This window comes from Procambarus clarkii, chromosome 62 (genome assembly GCF_040958095.1).
Source record: "Procambarus clarkii isolate CNS0578487 chromosome 62, FALCON_Pclarkii_2.0, whole genome shotgun sequence".
NCBI classification, from domain to species: domain Eukaryota; kingdom Metazoa; phylum Arthropoda; class Malacostraca; order Decapoda; family Cambaridae; genus Procambarus; species Procambarus clarkii.
The window spans coordinates 5,580,358-5,603,270 of record NC_091211.1 but is presented as its reverse complement, the minus strand read 5'-3'; the positions used below and the strand labels follow the sequence as shown (position 1 = coordinate 5,603,270).

Below are 22,913 nucleotides of genomic sequence, written 5' to 3'. Positions count from 1 at the left end.
ATTCCTCTCAATGTTTGCTGACGACGCCAAAATTATGAGAAGGATTAAGAAAGAGAAGGACAGCTTGAGGCTTCAAGAAGACCTGGACAAGCTGCAGGAATGGTCGAACAAATGGCTGTTAGAGTTTAATCCAAGCAAATGTAATGTAATGAAGATAGGGGTAGGAAGCAGGAGACCAGATACAAGGTATCACTTGGGAGATGAAATACTTCAAGAGTCCGAGAGAGAGAAAGACCTGGGGGTTGATATCACGCCAGACCTGTCCCCTGATGCTCATATCAAGAGGATAACAGCAGCAGCATATGCCAAGTTAGCTAACATAAGAACGACTTTTAGAAACTTGTGTAAGGAATCTTTCAGAACATTATATACCACATATGTCAGACCAATCCTGGAGTATGCAGCACCAGCATGGAGTCCATATCTAGTCAAGCATAAGACTAAAATGGAAAAGGTTCAAAGGTTTGCCACCAGACTAGTACTCGAGCTGAGAGGTATGAGCTACGGGGAGAGACTACGGGAATTAAACCTCACTTCGTTGGAAGACAGAAGAGTTAGGGGGGACATGATCACCACATTCAAGATCCTCAAGGGAACTGACAGGGTTGATAAAGACAGGCTGTTTAACACAAGGGGCACACGCACTAGGGGACACAGGTGGAAACTGAGTGCCCAAATGAGCCACAGAGATATTAGAAAGAACTTTTTTAGTGTCAGAGTGGTTGACAAATGGAATGCATTAGGAAGTGATGTGGTGGAGGCTGACTCCATACACAGTTTCAAGTGTAGATATGATAGAGCCCAATAGGCGCAGGAACCTGTACACCTGTTGATTGACAGTTGAGAGGCGGGACCAAAGAGCCAGAGATCAACCCCCGCAAGCACAACTAGGTGAGTACAACTAGGTGAGTACGTAAGAATGGTCGAACAAGTGGGTGTTAGAGTTTAACCCAACCAAATGTAATATAATGAAGATAGGTGCAGGGAGCAGGAGGCCAAATACAAGGTATTATCTGGGAGAAGAAATTCTTCAGGTGTCAGAGAAAGAAAAAGACTTGGGAGTTGATATCACACCAGACCTGTCTCCTGCAACACATATCAAGAGGATAACATCAGCGGCATATGCCAGGCTGGCCAACATACGAACGGCATTCAGAAATTTGTGTAAAGAATCATTCAGAACTTTGTATACCACATATGTCAGGCCAATCCTGGAGTATGCAGCCCCAGCATGGAGTCCATATCTAGTCAAGGATAAGACTAAACTGGAAAAGGTTCAAAGATTTGCCACCAGACTAGTACCCGAGCTGAGAGGTATGAGCTGCAAGGAGAGACTACGGGAATTAAACCTCACTTCGCTGGAAGACAGAAGAGTTAGGGGGGGACATGATCACCACATTCAAGATTCTCAAGGGAATCGACAGGGTAGATAAAGACAGGCTATTTAACACAAGGGGCACACGCACAAGGGGACACAGGTGGAAACTGAGTGCCCAAATGAGCCACAGAGATATTAGAAATAACTTTTTTAGTGTCAGAGTGGTTGACAAATGGAATGCATTAGGAAGTGATGTGGTGGAGGCTGACTCCATACACAGTTTCAAGTGTAGATATGATAGAGCCCAATCGGCTCAGGAATCTGTACACCTGTTGATTGACTTTTGAGAGGCGGGACCAAAGAGCCAGAGCTCAACCCCCGCAAGCACAACTAGGTGAGTACAACTAGGTGAGTACACTCACACACACACACACACACACACACACACACACACATACACACACTGTGTGAGCAGTGAACGAGCACACTGCGGCAGTGAACGAAATACTGAAGGCACTAGAGATGGAAGGGGCTGAGCATAAAATTGAGAAGGTTTTCAGGTTAGGCTGGTACAACAAAGACTGAGACCATGTGTTAAAGATGGTGTTTGCAAACGAGAACACAAAGGAGATGATTCTAAAGAGAAAGAGCCACTTGCAATATGTGGGAGAATTAAGAAAAGTATTCCTCCAGAGGGACATGACGAGGGAGGAGAGAGCCGTGGCGGCAGAAGCAAGGAAGAAGTGCAGGGCGAGAGGGGAAAACCAGGAAACCACCGCTCCCAGCACAACATCCCCAAATGTGAGGGGGGAAACCACAACTAGCTATCCAGTAACACCAGAGGGAAGAGCAACCCCACCACCCTCCTCTGCATAAAAAAACCCTACCCCAAACCCTCTCTGCCCCCACTCAAATGCTCAGCCAAATCTCCCTACCCTCATACCCCATTCCCACCCCTGCTACCCCTCCCCTCCTCCTGCCATGTCTTCCCTCCCCTCCTCCTGCCATGTCTTCCCTCCCATCCTCCTGCCATGTCTTCTCTCCCCTCCTCCTGCCATGTCTTCCCTCCCCCCTTTTTCCTTCCTGTCCTCCCTCCCCCTTCATCCCACACCCTCCCTGTCAACCCCTTTCACTTAACCCCCCCGCCCCGCACCCCAATATCCTCTGAGACCCTGTTATCCACCTCACAAATCCTCACACCCAGGAGCAGCTTCCCCCATCAGCAGAACACTCACCAAGGAGGCGCTTTGAGAAGGGACAGAAGAAAGTGAGTCTCAAGGCAATGTACACTAACATAGATGGAATTACAAATAAAGCAAATGAACATGGAGAATGGGTACTAGTAGAACACCCAGACATAATAGCACTCACAGAAACAAAGCTAACGAAAATCATAACAAATGCAGTGTTCCCACAGGACTATTATGTTATGAGGAAAGAGAGAGAAGGAAGAGGTGGGGGTGGTGTAGCTCTGCTGGTAAGAAAAGGCTGGGATTTTGAGGAGATGGTTATTCAGGGCTGTGAAGGTTTCAGTGACTACATAACAGGTACCATAACAACTGGAGGACAAAAAAATTATAGTCGTAGTCATATATAATCCACCACCAAATGACAGAAGACCCAGACAGGAATATGATAGAAACAACATGGCCACCATTAACATAATAGAGAGAGCAGCTTCTGTTGCTAACAGGAATGGATCTGGACTACTAATCATGGGAGACTTTAACCACAGGAAGATAGATTGGGAGAACAGAGACCCGCATGGAGGACCAGAAACATGGAGAGCTAAGCTGCTGGACGTGGCAACAAAACATTTTCTAACCCAGCACATCAAGGAACCAACAAGAATGAGAGGAGAAGATGAACCAGCCATGCTCGATCTGATATTTACCCTAAATGAGAGGGATATAAGGGAAGTTAAGATGGAAGCACCCTTGGGAATGAGTGACCACAATGTATTGAACTTTGAGTACCTGGTAGAGCTAGTAATTATCTCCCCCCAAAAAGAACTAGGAAACAAAAGGCTGGCATACCGAAAGGGGAACTATGAGGAAATGAGAAGTTTCCTAAGGGGAAATACCTTGGGACACAGACCTCAGAGCTAAGTCTGTACAAGATATGATGGACAATGTCACCCAAAAGTGTCTAGAGGCAGTAAACAGGTTCATCCCGGTCCAAAGGGAAAAATCCGAGAAGCAAAAGAAGAATCCATGGTATAATAGGGCATGTATGGAAGCAAAGAAACTGAACAAAAGGGTGTGGAAGAACTTCCGGAATAACAGAACACCAGAAAGCAGAGAGAGATACCAGAGAACCAGGAATGAGTACGTCAGGGTGAGAAGAGAAGCAGAGAAAATTCATGAAAATGATATAGCAAACAAAGCTAAGACCGAACCAAAGCTGCTCCATAGTCACATCAGGAGGAAAACAACAGTGAAAGAACAGGTAGTGAAACTTAAAACAGGCGAGGACAGGTATACAGAGAATGACAGAGGTATGTGAAGAACTCAACAAGAGGTTCCAGGAGGTCTTCACAACAGAACAAGGTGAGGTCACTGTGCTAGGAGAAAGGGAAGTAAACCAGGCGGCCTTGGAAGGGTTTGAAATTACGAGAGAGGAGGTCAAGAGACACCTGCTGGATCTGGAGGTTAGAAAGGCTGTTGGTCCAGACGGGATCTCGCCATGGGTACTGAAAGAGTGTGCAGAGGCACTTTGCTTGCCACTCTCCATAGTGTATAGTAGGTCACTGGAGATGGGAGACCTACCAGAAATATGGAAGACAGCGAATGTGGTCCCAATATACAAAAAGGGCGACAGGCAAGAGGCACTGAACTACAGGCCAGTGTCCTTGACTTGGATACCATGCAAGGTGATGGAGAAGATCGTGAGAGAAACCTAGTAACACATCTGGAGAGAAGGGAGTTCATAACAAATCGCCAACATGGGTTCAGGGAGGGTAAATCCTGCCATACTGGCTTAATAGAATTCTACGACCAGGTGACAAAGATTAAACAAGAAAGAGAAGGCTGGGCGGACTGCATTTTCTTGGATTGTCGGAAAGCCTTTGACACAGTACCGCATAAGCGGCTGGTACATAAGCTGGAGAGACAGGCAGGTGTAGCTGGTAAGGTGCTCCAGTGGATAAGGGAGTACCTAAGCAATAGAAAGCAGAGAATTACGGTGAGGGGTGAGACCTCAGATTGGTGTGAAGTCACCAGTGGAGTCCCATAGGGCTTTGTACTCGGTCCTATCTTGTTTCTGATATATGTAAATGATCTCCCGGAGCGTATAGATTCATTTCTCTCAATGTTTGCTGATGATGCCAAAATGATGAGAAGGATTAAGACAGAGGAGGACAGCTTGAGGCTTCGAGAAGACCTAGTCAAGCTGAAGGAATGGTCGAACAAATGGTTGTTAGAGTTTAATCCAAGCAAATGTAATGTAATGAAGATAGGTGTAGGGAGCAGGAGGCCAGATACTAGGTATCATCTGGGAGATGAAATTCTTCAAGAGTCAGAGAGAGAAAAAGACTTGGGGGTTGACATCACGCCAGACCTGTCCCCTGCAGCCCATATCAAGAGGATAACATCAGCGGCATATGCCAGGCTGGCCAACATAAGAACGGCATTCAGAAACTTGTGTAAGGAATCATTCAGAACTTTGTATACCACATATGTCAGGCCAATCCTGGAGTATGCAGCTCCAGCATGGAGTCCATATCTATTCAAGGATAAGACTAAACTGGAAAAGGTTCAAAGGTTTGCCACCAGACTAGTACCCGAGCTGAGAGGTATGAGCTATGAGGAGAGACTATGGGAATTAAACCTCACTTCGCTGGAAGACAGAAGAGTTGGGGAGGACATGATCACCACATTCAAGATTCTCAAGGGAATCGACAGGGTAGATAAAGACAGGTTATTTAACACAAGGGGCACACGCACAAGGGGACACAGGTGGAAACTGAGTGCCCAAATGAGCTACAGATATATTAGAAAGAACTTTTTTAGTGTCAGAGTGGTTGACAAATGGAATGCATTAGGAAGTGAAGTGGTGGAGGCTGACTCCATACACAGTTTCAAGTGTAGATATGATAGAGCCCAATAGGCTCAGGACCCTATACACCTGTAGATTGACGGTTGAGAGGCGGGACCAAAGAGCCAGAGCTCAACCCCCGCAAGCACAATTAGGTGAGTACACACACACACACATACCACACACACACACACACACACACACACACACACACACACACACACACACACACACACACACACACACACACACACACACACACACACACACACACACCATACACCAAACCTAAGTAAGGAGGCATTTAGGGCGTTTTACACTGCCTGCGTGAGGCCAGTCTTAGAGTATGCCAGCTGTAAATCTGCTCCCTTAACCCGCACAAAATGTACGACGCCATCTGGTGGTGGCAGTAGGATACCTGTCAGAGACTCTAGATTCTTGCCTTGGTCAGCCCGAAGAGTCGCTGTTGCTGACCTCTGGTAAGGTGGTGCCTAGAAAATCAGCGCCATCTATTGTAGGATGAGTTGTATGTCTATGTCAGAGTCCGTAAGTGGTATTTCCTAGTGTCCCAAGTACTGATCAGTTTACTGATGACGTGTCTGTATCCACAGAGACGACGTAGGGCTGCGGTGGTACGAAGACAGTCAGCCTACCGAGGGCTGCCTATTATCTCTCTACTCAATTCTGCTTTATGTGAGCAGTGAGCCGCCGCCGAAGAGAAACTGTGTAGTGTCTGCTGTCTGCCTGTGAAGTGGCAGTGACAGAATTCGGTGTATCCCGGGACTGGCTAGAGGAAGAGACGACCGACAGTGAGGTGCTACGGAGGAGTGTAACTAGCGTGTTGCAAGAAGCTCCTGCCAGGAGTTCGCTACCATTGTATTTGTTCGTGTAGAGGCCCAGCAGCGCGAGGCTGATGTTCTCTGCCAGTACCAGGCTGGAGAGTCATTGTGGGCGTTCACAAGGAGCACCTAGTGAGACTGTGTATAGGCTGGTCCATGGCCAGGGTAGACTCGTTGGTGTTTCCCAGTACTGGTTGAGGACGGTACTGTGTGTTGAGGGAACACGGTAGCTGACAAGGCTGCACCGCATGAGCATAGAGGAGCGCTTAGTGTCCTATGAGAGCGACACTTGTGTATATATCAGTGTAGTAGTACTTCGTTTATGATTATATTTAAGGTGATGGGGAAGTGATTATATGTGAATATATTGTTAATTGTTGAAGTGTCGTATTCAATGCAACTCCCCCATTGTGTTTTACTTGCATTACCAAGCTCACTCCTTGAAAGCAACTACTAACTTGGGGTCGGATACCAGAACATTGGTTCCTCTATCAAAGAACTCGATTGCGACCCATTGTGGCCATAACATAATCATGGAGTCCCCATCTGAAGAAACACACAAAGAAACTGAAGAGAAGTTTGCAACGAGACTCGTCCCCAGCATTACAAGGGATGGGGTATGAAAAGTGCCTGAAGGAACTGAGCCTTACGACACTAGAAAAAAGAAGGGAGAGGGGAGATATGATAAAAACGTATAAAATACTTGGGGGGGGATTGACAGAGTGGAGATTGACGAAATGTTCACACCTAATAGTAACAGAATGAGGGGACATGGGTGGAAGCTGGAAACTTAGATGAGTCACAGAGGTGTTAAGAAGTTTTTTTTTTTTTTTTTAGTGTGAGAGTAGTGGAAAAATGGAACGCACTTAAGGAGCAGGTTGTGGAAGCAAATTCTATTATTATTTTAAAAGTAGGTATGATAGGGAAATAGGACCGGAGTCATTGCTGTAAACAACCGATGCTCGAAAGGCGGGATCCAAGAATCAGTGCTCGATCCTGCAGGCACAAATAGGTGAGTACACACACACACGCACACATGGCAACACTTCCGTGAGAGACTGATCAGTTTAAATCTCGCTCTTCACCTTCCTATCCCCTCGCTCCCCCATAACACCCCTCTTCCTACCTCCCATTTTGGGGGGCACAAACCCCCCAAAAATGTGACACCCACCTCCCTCTTTCACTCTCACCCCCTCTTTTCACCTTCCCTCTCTCTCTCCCTCACATTCTCCCTCTCCCTCTCACTTTCGCTCTCTCTCTCTCTCTCTCTCTCTCTCTCTCTCTCTCTCTCTCTCTCTCTCTCTCTCTCTCTCTCTCTCTCTCTCTCTCCCCCTCTCTCTATCACCCTATCCCTCACTCTTCTCTCTCACCTTCCCCTCTCTTACTCTTATTCCAACCCGTCCTCTTAAAAATAACGTCGCTTTTTGCTCGTATCCGCGCTATGGCCAAAAATGGACTTAATTTGAAATGAAATCGGTTCACGAAAGTGATGTAGTTTCCCGTTTTCTGTTTGAGTCATCTGGCTTTCCCAGTAAGGTAAAGCAGGAAGGAAAAGCAGGGTTCTGTTCTCCAATAAACTCGTACTTCACACTGAGCACTGCAACATTACATCATCAACATATTTCGTATCAATATCTCGAACGACGTCGTCTCAAACGACGCACTCTCGAGAGTCCATGAGGTGGAACCCGCCACTTCATTCATATCTCCACTCTGCAGCAGCATTTCAGGCGATAGGAACAGGCTTCAGGGAGAAGCTGTTATGGTTATCTCCTGCATAGCAGTAGATTCTGCCTGTTCCTTACCACCAATGAATCTGCATACTCCAACATCAAGACTCGACTTCAACAACAACAAAACGTATTGTCTAGACACGCCTCTCCCTCCCCACTCCACTCTACCTTTCATTATCTTGCCGGCTTCTAGTCTACAGCTCCAGAATTTGCGCCAACTATGACGTCATGCCCCATATATAAGGGTTGCCAGCGTCCAGCACAGCAGACTACCCTTTTAGTGCTCATTGCTTTAGCATCTACTCTCGACCACAGGTGATGGTGAATGTACATAGCATTTGGTATAAAGTATTTCCTGTACCTCTGTTATTAATGTAAAATTCATATGTATATATCTCTCTTTTGTTTGTGTTTAAGCCAAGTGGATAAGGGGTTTTGCTTTCATTAATGGTTACTTGTCATTTTGTGTAAAATTAAAGTAACTTTTTGTTATATTAAATGTTTAAAGTTTTTATTCTTTGTTTTTTTGCCTGCAATTGATACTGTAGAGGACCCAAGCAGAATTATTTCATTTTATTTTTTTTTATTTATGTGCGTTTAGCAGAACACCTGCCAGAATAGTTACTGTTTGGCACAACACCTGCCAGAATAGTTACTGTTTGGCACAACACCTGCCAGAATAGTTACTGTTTGGCACAACACCTGCCAGAATAGTTACTGCACTATTTCATATCATGTCACACTAGAAATTCATCATCACGGGCCTCTATGTGGGTTTCTGTATTTGTAGTCCATCTTAAACTCTATCTATAAAGCCAACAAACTTTGTAAAATCTCTTTATGTATGTACCTTTACCTAAATAAAAATTATTATTATTATATAAAATAACGTGATCACATGAGGAGGTTAGCTTTTACCCTAACTGAATTTGATCAATCATGCCCTCTGTTGTCAGCACAAGGAAGGAATTATCAGGGGAAAGCGGCAAGCCATTATGACCATATAGCACTTGGAAGGGGACAAGATAAGGATTTGGGATGTGACGGGGGGGGGGGGATATGAATGGTGCCCCCAACCACTTGGACGGTCGGGGGCACCCGACCTAGTATAGTATGCTGCTACCACGTGTGGGCTCTACCACATGCTGTATTAGAAAGGAGTACTGCACCAGGTCTAGAAATTGTTCTTCCTCTGCTTGTGAAGTTAGAGTTGGCCATTCTATGGTCTCTTGGATAAAATCCCTCATTATTAGGGTTTGGGTTTCTGATGCGGCTTTGATCACATAATACAGATCAGCAACATCCTCTGCTGCTGCTGTCAGCCCTGTAGCTTACTCCCACTCTCATTTTGCTCCCACAGTCATTACTTATCTAGGTGAGTATTAGTATGGATAGAGGTAAGATAATTAACAGAAGAAAGTGTTCGACCATTGCGACTGCACGGATTAGTGAGGACAGAGTATGGTATTTTCTGAAATTGAAAATTAGTCATTTGCTATTTCATGAAAACGTTGGCTAAGAAGCTCAGTCTCAGTACTATGACCATCCCGGAAGGAAGACAAGTCACCCTGCAAAGTTTGAGGCTAGACCCCATGCGTCAAGCTCCCAACATCGAACAACGGATGGGATCATTGTCTTTTAGAGATATACTGTAGATTATATATATTACAAACCAAAGTTCATTTTATTTTTAAACAGTTTCCTTACTATAGTGTCCTTACCTCCAGTGGTGTTGGGGGGTCAGGGACGAAATGAGTTCTGGTTAAAGCAAAAGAGGAGTAGGTGCCTTCGTTGATGTAGTACATGACGGTCGCGGGGTGATCGGACTCCTGCGTCCCAGTCTGTTCCTGGCCACTGGTGGTTGGGGGTCCCGACACCTGCACCCCTACTTGTCCCTGGCTGTTGGAGGTGGGGTGGACCTGCCCCTGGCTGTTGGAGGTGGGGTGGACCTGCCCCTGGCTGTTGGAGGTGGGGTGGACCTGCCCCTGGCTGTTGGAGGTGGGGTGGACCTGCCCCTGGCTGTTGGAGGTGGGGTGGACCTGCCCCTGGCTGTTGGAGGTGGGGTGGACCTGCCCCTGGCTGTTGGAGGTGGGGTGGACCTGCCCCTGGCAGTTGGAGGTGGGGTGGACCTGCCCCTGGCTGTTGGAGGTGGGGTGGACCTGCCCCTGGCAGTTGGAGGTGGGGTGGACCTGTCCCTCCACCACCACTCGTCTCTTACCAATGATGGTCGTCACCAGGGTGAAGCATTTGGTCGCCACGTAACGACCTGGCTCACTAATCACCTGTCATGATGAATTATGTAAAATTCAGATCAATTACAATGCATTGAAACCAAATGCAATGCTCTCAGTATATGAACTACTAAATGCAATAAATATAGCTCTATTAAAAATCGCTCTTTCTGTAAATGTTCTCCATGCAAGACAACAAATATAGTCATGATATACAGTGCATTTTAAAATATCTTTGTACGTTTTAAACATTTAAATTAGAAATACATGTAATGAATGTTTACGTGAACATATTTGGTTGATTAGACAAACAGAGTTTAGTGTTTTTTTTTGTTATCTATTTTGTATAATCTTGGTTACAGCAGTCGGTTTGTTGGCAGTGTAGTGAAGAACCAGGAGCAGGGCAAAGAGCCGAGTGAGGCCAGGAGCAGGGCAAAGAGCCGAGTGAGGCCAGGAGCAGGGTAAAGAGCCGAGTGAGGCCAGGAGCAGGGCAAAGAGCCGAGTGAGGCCAGGAGCAGGGCAAAGAGCCGAGTGAGGCCAGGAGCAGGGCAAAGAGCCGAGTGAGGCCAGGAGCAGGGCAAAGAGCCGAGTGAGGCCAGGAGCAGGGCAAAGAGCCGAGTGAGGCCAGGAGCAGGGCAAAGAGCCGAGTGAGGCCAGGAGCAGGGCAAAGAGCCGAGTGAGGCCAGGAGCAGGGCAAAGAGCCGAGTGAGGCCAGGAGCAGGGCAAAGAGCCGAGTGAGGCCAGGAGCAGGGCAAAGAGCCGAGTGAGGCCAGGAGCAGGGCAAAGAGCTGAGTGAGGCCAGGAGCAGGGCAAAGAGCCGAGTGAGGCCAAGAGCAGGGCAAAGAGCCGAGTGAGGCCAGGAGCAGGGCAAAGAGCCGAGTGAGGCCAGGAGCAGGGCAAAGAGCTGAGTGAGGCCAGGAGCAGGGCAAAGAGCTGAGTGAGGCCAGGAGCAGGGCAAAGAGCCGAGTGAGGCCAGGAGCAGGGCAAAGAGCCGAATGAGGCCAGGAGCAGGGCAAAGAGCCGAGTGAGGCCAGGAGCAGGGTAAAGAGCCGAGTGAGGCCAGGAGCAGGGTAAAGAGCCGAGAGAGGCCAGGAGCAGGGCAAAGAGCCGAGAGAGGCCAGGAGCAGGGCAAAGAGCCGAGTGAGGCCAGGAGCAGGGCAAAGAGCCGAGTGAGGCCAGGAGCAGGGCAAAGAGCCGAGTGAGGCCAGGAGCAGGGTAAAGAGCCGAGTGAGGCCAGGAGCAGGGCAAAGAGCCGAGTGAGGCCAGGAGCAGGGCAAAGAGCCGAGTGAGGCCAGGAGCAGGGCAAAGAGCTGAGTGAGGCCAGGAGCAGGGCAAAGAGCCGAGTGAGGCCAGGAGCAGGGCAAAGAGCCGAATGAGGCCAGGAGCAGGGCAAAGAGCCGAGTGAGGCCAGGAGCAGGGCAAAGAGCTGAGTGAGGCCAGGAGCAGGGCAAAGAGCTGAGTGAGGCCAGGAGCAGGGCAAAGAGCCGAGTGAGGCCAGGAGCAGGGCAAAGAGCCGAATGAGGCCAGGAGCAGGGCAAAGAGCCGAGTGAGGCCAGGAGCAGGGTAAAGAGCCGAGTGAGGCCAGGAGCAGGGTAAAGAGCCGAGAGAGGCCAGGAGCAGGGCAAAGAGCCGAGAGAGGCCAGGAGCAGGGCAAAGAGCCGAGTGAGGCCAGGAGCAGGGCAAAGAGCCGAGTGAGGCCAGGAGCAGGGCAAAGAGCCGAGTGAGGCCAGGAGCAGGGTAAAGAGCCGAGTGAGGCCAGGAGCAGGGTAAAGAGCCGAGAGAGGCCAGGAGCAGGGCAAAGAGCCGAGAGAGGCCAGGAGCAGGGCAAAGAGCCGAGTGAGGCCAGGAGCAGGGCAAAGAGCCGAGTGAGGCCAGGAGCAGGGCAAAGAGCCGAGTGAGGCCAGGAGCAGGGCAAAGAGCCGAGTGAGGCCAGGAGCAGGGCAAAGAGCCGAGTGAGGCCAGGAGCAGGGTAAAGAGCCGAGTGAGGCCAGGAGCAGGGCAAAGAGCCGAGTGAGGCCAGGAGCAGGGCAAAGAGCCGAGTGAGGCCAGGAGCAGGGCAAAGAGCCGAGTGAGGCCAGGAGCAGGGCAAAGAGCCGAGTGAGGCCAGGAGCAGGGTAAAGAGCCGAGTGAGGCCAGGAGCAGGGCAAAGAGCCGAGTGAGGCCAGGAGCAGGGCAAAGAGCCGAGTGAGGCCAGGAGCAGGGCAAAGAGCCGAGTGAGGCCAGGAGCAGGGCAAAGAGCCGAGTGAGGCCAGGAGCAGGGCAAAGAGCCGAGTGAGGCCAGGAGCAGGGCAAAGAGCCGAGTGAGGCCAGGAGCAGGGCAAAGAGCCGAGTGAGGCCAGGAGCAGGGCAAAGAGCCGAGTGAGGCCAGGAGCAGGGCAAAGAGCCGAGTGAGGCCAGGAGCAGGGCAAAGAGCCGAGTGAGGCCAGGAGCAGGGCAAAGAGCCGAGTGAGGCCAGGAGCAGGGCAAAGAGCCGAGTGAGGCCAGGAGCAGGGTAAAGAGCCGAGTGAGGCCAGGAGCAGGGCAAAGAGCCGAGTGAGGCCAGGAGCAGGGCAAAGAGCCGAGTGAGGCCAGGAGCAGGGTAAAGAGCCGAGTGAGGCCAGGAGCAGGGCAAAGAGCCGAGTGAGGCCAGGAGCAGGGCAAAGAGCTGAGTGAGGCCAGGAGCAGGGCAAAGAGCCGAGTGAGGCCAGGAGCAGGGTAAAGAGCCGAGTGAGGCCAGGAGCAGGGCAAAGAGCCGAGTGAGGCCAGGAGCAGGGCAAAGAGCCGAGTGAGGCCAGGAGCAGGGCAAAGAGCTGAGTGAGGCCAGGAGCAGGGCGAAGAGCCGAGCGAGGCCAGGAGCAGGGCAAAGAGCCGAGTGAGGCCAGGAGCAGGACAAAGAGCTGAGTGAGGCCAGGAGCAGGGCAAAGAGCCGAGTGAGGCCAGGAGCAGGGCAAAGAGCCGAGTGAGGCCAGGAGCAGGGCAAAGAGCCGAGTGAGGCCAGGAGCAGGGTAAAGAGCCGAGTGAGGCCAGGAGCAGGGCAAAGAGCTGAGTGAGGCCAGGAGCAGGGCAAAGAGCCGAGTGAGGCCAGGAGCAGGGCAAAGAGCTGAGTGAGGCCAGGAGCAGGGCAAAGAGCCGAGTGAGGCCAGGAGCAGGGTAAAGAGCCGAGTGAGGCCAGGAGCAGGGCAAAGAGCCGAGTGAGGCCAGGAGCAGGGCAAAGAGCCGAGTGAGGCCAGGAGCAGGGTAAAGAGCCGAGTGAGGCCAGGAGCAGGGCAAAGAGCCGAGTGAGGCCAGGAGCAGGGCAAAGAGCTGAGTGAGGCCAGGAGCAGGGCAAAGAGCCGAGTGAGGCCAGGAGCAGGGTAAAGAGCCGAGTGAGGCCAGGAGCAGGGCAAAGAGCCGAGTGAGGCCAGGAGCAGGGCAAAGAGCCGAGTGAGGCCAGGAGCAGGGCAAAGAGCTGAGTGAGGCCAGGAGCAGGGCGAAGAGCCGAGCGAGGCCAGGAGCAGGGCAAAGAGCCGAGTGAGGCCAGGAGCAGGACAAAGAGCTGAGTGAGGCCAGGAGCAGGGCAAAGAGCCGAGTGAGGCCAGGAGCAGGGCAAAGAGCCGAGTGAGGCCAGGAGCAGGGCAAAGCGCCGAGTGAGGCCAGGAGCAGGGTAAAGAGCCGAGTGAGGCCAGGAGCAGGGCAAAGAGCTGAGTGAGGCCAGGAGCAGGGCAAAGAGCCGAGTGAGGCCAGGAGCAGGGCAAAGAGCTGAGTGAGGCCAGGAGCAGGGCAAAGAGCCGAGTGAGGCCAGGAGCAGGGCAAGGAGCCGAGTGAGGCCAGGAGCAGGGCAAAGAGCCGAGTGAGGCCAGGAGTAGGGCAAAGAGCCGAGTGAGGCCTGGAGCAGGGCAAAGAGCTGAGTGAGGCCAGGAGCAGGGCAAAGAGCTGAGTGAGGCCAGGGGTGGAGAGCTCGGATGGGAGGTGAGTGTGTATAGCGCGGCGCTCTGAATGCAGGCAGAGTCGAAGAACTCAGTGCATAAAGAGCACTAAAAAACTCATAATGCTGCCGAAAAGACAACAGTAAGTGGGGCACGATTTACGTAGCCACCTGATCACCGAAGAAATGGCTATAAAGATGCATGCAAAATACCAGACAGGAAAAGCCACGGAGATGAGACGTCAATGGGCCGATCTTCTGAAAGAAGTGATACCAAGGGAAAACACCCGAGTTCAGATATCAAGCAATCAGTGCCTAAAACCAAGGCTGAGCTGGCCACCAAGTAGCCTGAAGAACAACCCTCCATTGGTTGTACTTTAACAAGAGACACAGAAATCCCCACTGCCACCAGTCCAACTGAATGGGACCCATAATGAGGGCCTTGTAAATGGGTATGAAGCTACATAAAGAGGAAGAACACGAAGGCAGGAGGCGGAGTTGACGATGCATTCGATGATGACAGGAAGGAACTGGAACAGACCATCCAAGAGAGCACTAGACACTTCCTGAATGTGAACCATGTGGAGAACCACACCTTGAGAATCCAGCAGATGATATACACTCAAGAGTCCAATTCCTAAGGGCAAGAGAATAAAGAGCATACTCCCTAGTTCAAACCATGAACCACTGGGTCACAGTCTGAACGGATCCTCATCATCGATCCCGGAGGAATCCTAATCCTCCTCAGAGCATGCCACATATCTACAAACTTAAGCACCAAACTTTGCACCCCAAAGAGGGGTGGCCAGTGACCCTGAATGGTCTGGTAAGCGCTGGTCGCAAAGCCCCAACCCAAAGCTGAGGCACGTGTGAAGACGTCAAGCAAGGGGGAGGGAAGGTGCCAGGTAACTGAATCCTGAAAAGGCCGAAAAGGATGCTGATGATGCAGCAGTCAGCGAAGGGCAAACTAAGCCGGCACCCAGTGGTCACCGTGGTGGCTAAAAGGGGCAGAACCAGAGACACCAGAACAACCCCCTGAAACCACACCTTGCCCTGCAGAATAAAAAACACAGGTAAAGTTCAGGCCCCTCAAAAAAGCTCGAGTAACTGCCATCACCTGGGGCCGCTGTAACACCAGCAGGCGGCGGCATTGGAGTCGAAGCATAGTCGTCGGAGGAAGGGAAAGTGATATCAAGAACACTACATGAGGCCCAGCCAATTCTGAACCTGGGACGGAACCAACTGGAACTTTCCCCAGTTCACTAGGAACCCAAACCAAGAAAGCTGAGGCAGAGCCAGATCCATGGCTTGCAGACATGTGGACTAAGGGCCACACTATCCAGCCATCGAGGTAGGCCAGAACATGAACCCCAACAAATGAAGTAGTCACCAAGACCCAAGCGAACCTGATAAAACATGGGAAGCCAGATGCAAGACAAAGGGATGAATCCGAAAGCAGTAAGCCTGACGCCCCACAAGAAAACCTAACCAATCTCCGAACCCCAGATGAATAGAGACGTGTCAATATGTATTCCAGAGGTTCAGGGAAATCGCCCAGACACTCTCCCTTAATACGAGACGAACCTGGGTTAAAGTGGTCACCCAGAAAGTGGAGGCAAGGGATGAACTGGTTCAATCCCGAAAGATCGAGGATGAACCGGAACTTCATTGAATCCTGTTTCAAAACTGGAAAGATATGGGACACCCACCAAAGGGTGAGGTACAACCACACCTAAAGGGTAAGGAACAGGAGGTGCAGAATGAGCCAAGGTGGGGTTCACCTACAACACCAATTCCAGGAACCTAATACAAGGTGGGCTAGCTCTGGTGCATCCGAATGGGCACACAACCCAGACCACTGAAGGTGGGCAAACGAACCCACACAGTAGAAGCTGCCTGATATGCTTGATCATCATCACGAGGGGTGAAATAAATGAATTACATGAGGAACGCTAACCCCACCGGACTCAGGCCATAGGTGTCTCTGGCCCAACATGCATCGTGGAGGAGGCAGAAGGAACGATTGTCACACAGTAGCACAAACAGCGAACAACACTCAGATTCGCACAGAACTGGTTCGGAAAGAATACTCAGACCAAACCAAAAGCAATGGAAATTTCCAGGGTCTGAATGGTAAACCAAGTAGGTGAACCAGGTACTGGGGACGCTTTGCTGGGCCTAAATGTAAACTGATATAGCCTGGGTTACACAGTTGTAAAGCCTGACCTCGGTATGCTATATATACCAGCATGTGAGCTACATGTGCACCACCCTGACTCACCCAAGGCGAGCGGCCGCCCCAAGCAGGATAGACCTCTGAGTGAACTCTGAAATATACTATAGAATAAAACTGTCAGTGGAGTTACAATGCTAGTGAGCACAAAGGGAAGGTAGACTTGAGTACTTGCAGCTCCAAACACGCTATTATATAAGCATACTGTGAATATTTGGGCATTGGTTAGGTTACGTACTGCAAGATCATTCTTGGTACAAGAATGTACCAAGATCATTAGGTACATTCACCATATTTCAGAGAACAATAGAGTAAAATCGACACAACTTGGGTTTGTTAAAAATAGATCCTGATCTACAAACCTGCTCACATTTTTGGAAACGGTAATCCGCAACTCAGACAAAGGACTTCCAGTTGATGGAGCATACATGGATTTTGCTAAAGCCTTTGATAAGGTACCACATGAAAGACTGTCAAGGATATTCCATGCACATGGAATAAATGAAGAATATTAGAATGGATAAAACAATGGTTAAAACAAATAAAATAAAGAGTGGTGCTCAATGGGAATGAATTTGATTGGAGAATTTACCTAATTTACCTGAGGACCACTAATACTAGTAGGTTCCATGAGGACAGGGAGCCATCGGTTTGTCAAAGGTCCCCCCATTTGCCCTGATGATCTTTTTTAGTTGTATTTTAAAACCTACCAAGTATTGGCATTTACAAGTTCGGCGGGTAGGCGGTTGCGTGTGTTTATAACCCCGTTGGTGAATAAGTGTCTCCTGTTCTTGGTCCAACATTGTGGCTTGTTGAGATTAAAACTGTTGCTCCTTGTTTGTGTTACATCTGACCGTTTGAAGAAATTGTGCACATTAACATCTTCCAAATTGTTCAGTATCTTAAAAGTTTCAATGAACTCCGCCCTGTCATGCCTGGTTTGCAGTGTTGTTAGCCCTGTGGCCAACAGGGCTAACAGTTCCTGATATGGGAATTAACTTAGCTCTGGAATGATTTTTGTTATCTGCTGTTGCACTTTCTCCAAAACAGCTATGTCCTACTGGAGATGAGGTCTCCATGCTTGGATACAGTAATCCAAATGAGGGCGCACCAGAGATTTATACAATTGAATAACTACTTTCCTTTCCTTAAAGCCAAAGGTACGCTTGATCCAGAAAATTTCTTCAAAAGGTCAGATTCAACACAAACAAGAAGCAACAGTTTCAAGCTAAACAAACCACAATGTAGGACTGAGAACAGGAGATGTTTTTTCACCCAAAGGGTTATAAACCCAAGAAACCGCCTACCCGTCTGAGCCGTAAATGCCAAAACTCTGTGGAGGTTTTAAAATACAGCGGGAAACGATCATCGAGGCAAATGGGCTTGAAAAAATCATTTGAAGAAACTGTCTGGATCAGCATTTTTCCAAATTGTTCAGTATTTTAAAAGTTTCAATGAGCTCCGCCCTGTCATGCCTGGTTTGCAGTGTTGCTAACCTTGTGGTCCTCAACCGTTCCTGATACGGGAATTGACTTAACTCTGGAATAATTTCAATTGGCCAGTGTTGCACTTTCTCCAGAGCAGCTATGTCCTTCTGAAGATGAGGTCTCCATGCTTGGATACAGTAATCCAAATGGGGCCGCATCAGAAATTTAAACAATTACACTACCTTCTTTCCTTAAATTCAAAGGTACGCTTGATTATTCAAAGGGTTTGCTTAAATTTTTGCCTGCTGCCCCTACCTGCTGTGCAACCTTTAGTGAATAGTGGCTTATGACTCCAAGATCCTTTTCTTCTGCTATGATATTATGATATCAATTAAATATCAATTTCTTCTCTTATAACATCAATTTGCACACAGTAAATATTGTATGAAATCTGGACTATGTTTAGTACTCAGTGTTACTGAGAATGACAGTATCTTTCTATAATATGTAGTACATATAGTGGCTTAGTTGAAACACGTGGGAGATGAAAATGCTCCACCACAAGCGAGACTTACATAAGTAAGCTGTCTGCCATGCTGGTTCCGCCTATCATCGACACACGCTGATGCTTGCTTCACAATAACACAAGTTTAATCGGTTTGGAAACTCTTTGAATATTTACTTTAATATTCTTTTGTAGAAAAAATAGGAGTGCAAATCAATAAATATAGTGGGGGTCAACTTTACTGGGCGGAGGGAACAATAGCTACCCTTCGGTCTGTCAACTCTCAGCTGACCTTTACCTTCACGAACATATAACAATGATCATGACACCAACCTACTCCCTACTCACCACATGAATTATAAGTAAACACTTCTCGTTGGATATATAACCAACCAAGGTGAAGGGCTCCATGCAGTGGAGTGGTGTCCTTTCTTTCACTTCAGTTGCACAGTAGTGCTGCCATTCTGTGCTAGCAACAGTAGCTGTGTGTTCAGTCTTCACATGTTTCAGTTATTTAAGTGGTTTGTGTATGCAATAGCAAGCAGATACTAGCGAAGCATAAGGCCACTCGGGTAAAGAGGAGTTACGGAGGTTGGTTTTCTCAGGAAGCTTCCCATATACAAAGCTAGAACCCAAAACACCAAGCGCAAGATGGAGTGTGTCGTTGAGTGTCTCACCTTAACTCGTCCGTCATCAGGGAAGAAGTGGTTGAGTGCCTTGTTTATACAGTCAGCGTGTTTCGTCAGCAGCACGTCGTCCTGCCCGGGAAACCCTCCACCGATGTTCAGCAAGTAAGGCTTGAACCCTTCCTCCTCAGCTTCGTCGAACACCTGCGTGAGGAACACGAGTACAGGTTTAATTTTAAGAACATTTTTAGTATGACTGGCAAGGCCTTACAATGAGATTTATCAAAGCTGTTAACATCTGTCATGCTGGTGTTAACATGCATGTCAGGTGTTAACATACATGGCAGGTGTTAGCATGCATACCTTACCTTGAGGTTACCTTGAGGTGCTTCCGGGGCTTAGCGTCCCCGCGGCAAGGTCGTCGACCAGGCCTCCTGGTTGCCGGACTGATCAACCAGGCTGTTGGACGCGGCTGCTCGCAGCCTGACGTATGAGTCACAGCCTGGTTGATCAGGCATCCTTTGGAGGTGCTTATCCAGTTCTCTCTTGAACACTGTGAGGGGTCGGCCAGTTATGCCCCTTATTTGTAGTGGAAGCGTGTTGAACAGTCTCGGACCTCTGATGTTGATAGAGTTCTCTCTCAGAGTACCAGTTGCACCTCTGTTTTTCACCGGGGGTATTCTGCACATCCTGCCATGTCTTCTGGTCTCATGTGATGTTATTTCTGTGTGCAGGTTTGGGACCAGCCCCTCAAGGGCTTGCATGGCAAGTGTTAAAATGCATGATGGGTGTTAACATGCATGGCAAGTGATAACATGCATGGCAGGCGATAACATGCATGGCAGGTGATAACATGCATGGCAGGTGTTAACATAATGTGACGACCTGTCAGAACGTTGACTTGGCTTTCAGCCGTCAGCGCAGGAGGTTGTTTACACAGTAGTTCCTCAGTCTCGCCCTAGTGCTGCCAGTGGATGGTTTTTGTGCTCCGGTTTGGTGTGCCCGAGAGCCGTGTGGCATATCGTTGCATACGGCGCCTATGAGGCGCATGTTTACTATTGAGCTGGACTTTGTTGGGAGTGTGCACTACTCAGTTGTTGAGGAGGCGTTACTGGAAATTTTGGGTGTAGCAGTTAAGGACGTGGCAGGGGTGCAGCTGGGTGGTGGGCACCGCACCTTGGTGAAATTCAACAGCGCTGTGATGTTCCACGAGTTTGTGCAGCGGTTTGATGAGACAACTCAGCAGTTAAGGGATTGGCTGCTTGCTCGTTGCAGGGTGCGGTCACGGCGTTGGCGCTCTCTCAGTTGTTGGCTGACGTCTGGTGCGAGCAGGTCGCTGTTGTTGGTGTGTGGTGTGCCGGCTAGCCTGTGGGGGCTGCTGGCGTTATGGCGTCGTCGGTGACGCGGATTCGGAGGGTGGATTCCGCAGGATTGGAGTTCTCGGCGGCTGCTGATTGGGCGTTGGTGGAAGTGACGCTTTTGGATGTTTTCCAGGTGGACCTGCTCACTGTTTACGGCCTTGAGAAGATCTCTGACAAGCGTGTGGTGATCAAGTTCTCTGCCCCTGGTCCGTATCAGCGTTTTGTGAGTGATTTTGCTGGGCGTTCTCATCTGCTCCCGGGCTCTGCTGGTACTGTGGAGGTGTCGGACCGGTGTGTGGCGCCGACGTTTGTCAGCATCCATGGAGTTCCCTTGGACTTTCCCGAGGAGGTCCTTCGCACCTGCTTCTCTCGGTACGGTACTGTATTCACTCACCGTATATCCTGCCTCCGCTCAGGCCGCCTGTCGGGCTTGAGGACCAATGTGCGGACCCTTGGCATGCGCTTGACGCGTGATATTCCTTCTCAGGTCAAGTTCTACGGCTTTAACATGCGGATTTTCTATGAGGATCAACCACGCACCTGTTTTCGGTGTGGTTTGCGAGGGCATCTTGCGGCCGGTTGCACTGCTTCCGGGATGGGGGAACCAGCTATCTTCCAGGAGGGTGATTTTCCCCCCTTGGGGGTTGGGGGGGCCAAGCCAGGTGGTGCAGAGTCCGTGTTTGTCCCCCGCGGCCCCTCCTCGTTGTTGGTGCCTTCTGCTTCAACTGATCCTACTCCGGCTGTTCAGCAGTTTGGCCCACCTGGCTCGTTGGTGTCTGATGTGGCGCCCCAACTTCCTGTGCACGTCGTCACTGCGGAGGTTCATCGGGCTTCAAATGTTGCTGCCATGGAGACAGGTACGTCTGTGGAAGCTGCTCCATCGTGTGTAGGTGGGAGTGACGATCCTGCAGGCCCTTCGTGTGGGGTTGCTCCTTCGTCTGGTGGCCGTTCATCTGACGTGGTTGCTGCTGCTCCGGTGGTGCTGCGGTCCTCTCGTGGCTCTAGAGGGCCTTCACCGGTCGCGACGTCGGACCAGCCCCGTCGTAAGCGGGAGGCACGGGCGCATTCCTCTGACAAAGGTCCTCCCATTAAGCGAGGGGGGTCTACGGCTGGAGCTGCTGTGGCGTGCGCCCCTCCTCCTCCTCCCTCTGGTGGCCTGATGCGGTCTGTTGCACCCGGGGCCCCCTCTGGGGGCAGTGACGCCCCAGGAGCAGTTGCGGTTGATCAGTGGGTGGTGTCCTCTGGTGTGGAAGGTCCTGGACGGGATGCGCTGACGTTGAAGTTTACAAAGTCTACAAAGAGTGCGAGCGCCGACGTTCCTGTGGGGCCCTCCTCTGCAGGGTTGCCAGATGGTGCGCCTACTGTTCCTACTGCCTCCCATGTGGGGGGCTCTGCTCCACCTACGGGGGCTGTGGAGTTGGTGGGGTCCTCATTGCCTTCCTGATGGCGCCCTCTCTGACTTGTGCGACGCTGAATGTGCGTGGATTGCGTGACTTGGCTGTGCAGATGGGCTTGGTGGCTGTGCTTCGTGAGCAACGTGTAGATGTAGCCTTTATTCAGGAGCATAATGTGCGTGACTTGAGTGCTTTGTCTAGGTTGACTGATGATTTTCATGTAGTGCTTAATCCGCCGAGGATGTCCTTTGGGGGCACGCTGATGCTGTTCTCCCGGAGGGCGTCCATTTCCGTGCTTCACACGGAGATGGATGAAGATGGCCGGGTGTTGTTCGCTCGTGTGCGGTACCTCGGGGTGGAGATTCCCTTATTGACTGTGTATGCTCCTTCTGGCACGGCGTGTCGCAAGGAGAGGGAGGAGTTTTTCCAGGGTGGGCTGTTACACTTCTTGCGTCATGACACAAGGGACATGGTTTTTGGGGGCGATTTTAATTGTGTCACTCTCGCACGGGATTGCAATATCCGCAGAATGTTTCTCGGGCGTTGGTCTCCACCTTACAGAGTTGTGGGTTTCGTGATGCTGCTCTCATGTTTGGGGGCGATTTGGAATTCACCTTTGCTGCGCGAGGGGCGTGTTCCAGGCTGGATCGTTTTTATGTTCATGGGCGGGAGGGCTCTGTTTTTGCGTTTCGTACGGTTCCTGTTGCCTTTTCTGATCATTGTTTGGTTGTGGTGCGTGTTGCTGTTCATAGTCAGGTTCGTGTGGGGAGGGGTTGGTGGAAGTTGAATTGTCGGTTGTTGCGTTGTCCTTGGGTGCGTGAGGCGTTTCGTGGGTGGTGGGTCGGGCTTGTTGCTCGCAAGTGTGAGTTTTCGTCTGTGTTGGACTGGTGGGAGTGGTGCAAGGTGAAATGCAAGTCCTTTTTTGTTGTGGTTGCGAGGCGTGAGGCGGCAGGGCGGTTTGGTTTGTTGCGCTTTCTTCAGGCGCGGTTGACTCGGTTGTATGTGTTGCTAAATGGTGGGCCTGATTGTTTTGATGCTATTTCGGTGTGTAAGGAGCGCATTTGTGGTTTGCGGGAGGAGTTGGCAGAAGGGGTTCGGGTGCGGGCTCGTGTTGACGAGCGTGTATCTGGTGAACGGCTTTCTCCTTTTCTTTTGCGGAAGGAGAAAGCCCTTCGGGACTCGGTTCTCTTCACCGGTCTCCAGCGTCCGGACGGTTCTGTTTTGTCTAACACGGATGGGGTCCTGTTGTATGTGCAGCAGGAATTGGGAGCGCTGTATGGGGAGGTAGGGGTGGATGAGGATTTGGCTGCTTTCTTTTTGCGTCACTG

The 22,913-nt window shown here is 50.2% G+C and overlaps 1 protein-coding gene across 1 annotated transcript in view; it reads right to left on the bottom strand.

Moving 5' to 3' along the window:
- LOC123766598 (antizyme inhibitor 2) overlaps window positions 1-22,913 on the bottom strand; it is a 286,143-nt gene that overhangs the window by 39,895 nt on the left and 223,335 nt on the right. Inside the window, exons 7-8 of the mRNA XM_069308159.1 lie at window positions 18,882-19,034; window positions 9,647-10,207 (exon numbers count right to left, since the gene is read on the bottom strand). Of these exons, the coding sequence (XP_069164260.1) occupies window positions 9,647-10,207; window positions 18,882-19,034 (714 nt within the window). The remainder of the gene's footprint in view (window positions 1-9,646; window positions 10,208-18,881; window positions 19,035-22,913) is intronic.